We start from the raw sequence: 3268 nt of genomic DNA, 5'->3' as shown, positions 1-3268 counted from the left end.
AAAGTAGTTTCATTTCAATGTCTAACATTCGCGTAAACCTAAGAAACTACTATGTTTAGGATTATTTTGATGTAACTTTGTAAGTATTTTGCTGACCCAGACTATATGTAATGTTCAGAGCACGATGATTGTTTATTAAGAAGCAGTTGCTACATAAAACTTAACTAACATAATATATACGTGTTTTCCTCAATTGAGGTTTCTCATAACGATTCGCGCATATTGGGCCGTGAATCATCAACACATATAAAAGGGTTACAAACAGAACTTATTAATTCATTCGTTTCACAGTATTGAAATCGAAAGGACAATATGAAACTCATATTTGGTAAGTCAATGTTAATCTTTTTTACCTTATGTTATAAACATCTGCTAGAAATGAAAAGTCTTATACAAAAAACGAACGATCTATATAACTGAGGTGACGTTCTGAAATTAATATAATAATATAATATATCTCTATGATCCATTTAAAAATGATTAAGACAATAATTTTGTTTTGCGTCGTTCCTGGATACGCTGATTCCTATTTTGTCCTTCATTTATAGGTACATGGTTGGTTCTCCCATTTAAGTTTTGAGCAATCAAATTGTTGTGAAAATCAACCGATTTTGCTAACGCCTATTAGTAAATATGACAAAGGTCTATCACACGTTGTTCGCAATTTTCAATTTTCCTGATCTAGACCTAAAGTGGAAAATTAAGGGTTCTTGCCCTTGTATTTGACTCACTGTGCCACTTAGTAGAAAACTGAATAGAATGTAACTAATCATATCGTCTATTTTCCCTCTTACAAATCCAGTGTTGTCACTTCTGCTGGTGTTTGGCGCCATGTTGACGAGTGCCGCTAGGCCTGGCTGCATCTGTACCGCAGACTATAGCCCAGTGTGTGGTGAGGACGGGCAGACGTACAGCAACAGGTGCCGGTAAGTCACTACTCTTAAGTGGAAAAGAGACAGCGCACTACACGGCGTAGAGCGGTATCTAGCTTCCACATCGGCAAGAATTATTTAAAGGGGTCGTGGTAGTGGTAGAAAATAGAGAAATGTTTTCTTTATATATAGAGTTGTCATTTCTTGATATTCACGTAGATATAAATACTGAACTTAAAGTTTTAATTTTCCTTAGTCAATTGATACTTGATATGAGTAGGTATATAAATGTATACTTAAAAAGAAGTAATATTGTTTCAGAATGAGTTGCGCTGGAGCAAAGCTGGCGCACGTAGGCGAGTGCGGGTTCGAAGCCTATTAGACAAACTGTGTTGGATGTTAAAATATCCGATTTGTTTATTATCATTGTGTTATTAATATACACATCGAAAACTGATATATAAAATGATATATTGATACCAGTTACTGAATAAATTAATTGAAAAACTACTATTTTACTATTATTTACACAATTTATTTTTATAAAATTAATTTCGTATCGTAAAGTGTGACTACGAACAAAATATATTGTTTTATTAATTTGGAGGTACGGATTCGAGGTTCTGTATCCAGAAATCTTAAAAAAGTAGTTAATTATATAATCAAATGATGTAACGGTTTACTCACGCGTATTTATCGGGATTGACCGACTAGTTTCGGACCCCACCGGTGTCCTTAATCATGAGCTGACGCAGCAGCGGGGTATGCCGTTGCATCATTTAATAATGAATCATCCTACTCACTATAAAAGCTAGTCGGTAATGTTTCTAATGAGTAAATAAGAAGCTTAATTATTTAATATTCATTAATTAGATTTTAATTACTTTGCTATAATATTACTCAAGTTATTAAAAATACCACAAACTAATGATCAACGATTCACAATATACATATAAATGGGTCACGGCATAATTTTTAAATCAGTTCTGTGAGTGTTTTAGCATCGCAACTACAACAATGAAATCTACTATCTGTAAGTACAACTTATATTATTGCATACAATTTTGACCAATTTCAATATTGCTGTTTACGTTAAACTTTAGGTTTTGGATTTTAAAATAATACTCGGTCTATGAAAAACCAAGGATAACGTCGTAAGATAAGTGACTTATAGTGATAGAAAAATGGTTGCACGCGATAACTTTAACTTGAGTTATAAATAACAAAAGCTAGTAGTATTTTATTTCAAAATATATTTTTTTGAAGCTCATAAAATACATTAAACAAACGCACAGATTTCTCACTAAATTGAAAATGGTCAATCTGTTCAGGGGCTATGATACCACAAACTGATAAACCCGCCAAACTTTCGACACCCCTGCTCTGCAGGTTTCACTAAAATAAATTTAATTTAGATCGAATCGAAACCATGTAACTCGTAACTGTCTGATCAATTTTGTTAACTATCACACAGTTTTACATTAAACTAACCTAACTAAACTTTTCAGTATTCACCGTTCTGCTTGTGGTTGTGGGCGCTTTGATGACAAGCGCGGAGACCACCGTCGAACTCCACCCCTGTGCCTGCCCCTTCAACCTGGCACCAGTCTGCGGTGAAGACGGGCATACCTATAGCAACTCTTGCATGTAAGTTATCATGTTACTCTTGACAGCTTATCGCTGAACATCTTGCATATGTATATTCTTTAATAGCAGTATCAAAACGTGGTTGAATAGACTAAGGTCAAGATTTGAATATTATTTGTGTGCATGAAACAATAAGATCTGAGAAGGAAATAAATGTTTGATGATAATTATTAGATTAAAATTTGATCTGGGTTTCTTAGTGCATGTGACTTGGATTTTTTGCAAAACTTCCAGCCATAACAAAATATATGTATTACAGTATATTTGTCATGTCGAGTTTTTTAACACATTGAACATAAAATAAAAAAAAACATTTTATTTCAGGATGAGCTGCGCCAATGTGAAAATAGCTTACTATGGTCCTTGTGACAGAGTGTACTTAAAAATACAAAACCCATGAGTAATCATATCGGATGAAGACAGTTAAAATGAAGAAATTGAATGTTAACTGAATGATTTATATTGTAATAAAAATATTTTGTACAAATGTCTGTATTATTTCCACTAGATTTTTTTTTATTTGCAAGGTCCATCAAATTGAATAGAATACCCGCTTAATCCTTAAGAATACGCATTATCATTTATTGAGGCATCTCATTGTGAGGATTATTAAAGTTTATTAATGTTGACACATAACTACATGTATTATGCAAACTATTTAGAACTTATGTGCCTAGATGACGTCATAAATTGTATGCTTATATGCGAGCGTATGAGCGTAATCTAAGATTGTTATCATTTACCTTATG

At 33.1% G+C, this 3268-nt stretch overlaps 1 protein-coding gene across 1 annotated transcript; it reads left to right on the top strand.

Annotated features, from left to right (window-relative positions):
- Positions 1 to 1641: 1641 nt before the first annotated feature.
- Positions 1642 to 3006, top strand: LOC113493718 (serine protease inhibitor dipetalogastin-like). Its single transcript, XM_026871714.1, has 3 exons — positions 1642 to 1905; positions 2381 to 2519; positions 2844 to 3006. Exons 1-3 carry the CDS (start codon positions 1890 to 1892, stop codon positions 2917 to 2919), a joined length of 231 nt encoding a protein of 76 aa, XP_026727515.1. The 5' UTR covers positions 1642 to 1889; the 3' UTR covers positions 2920 to 3006.
- Positions 3007 to 3268: the final 262 nt, after the last annotated feature.

The sequence above is a fragment of the Trichoplusia ni genome, chromosome 5 (genome assembly GCF_003590095.1).
Source record: "Trichoplusia ni isolate ovarian cell line Hi5 chromosome 5, tn1, whole genome shotgun sequence".
Taxonomy (NCBI): domain Eukaryota; kingdom Metazoa; phylum Arthropoda; class Insecta; order Lepidoptera; family Noctuidae; genus Trichoplusia; species Trichoplusia ni.
Note: the sequence above shows the minus strand (reverse complement) of the source record. Positions and strands in the feature narration are given on the sequence as shown.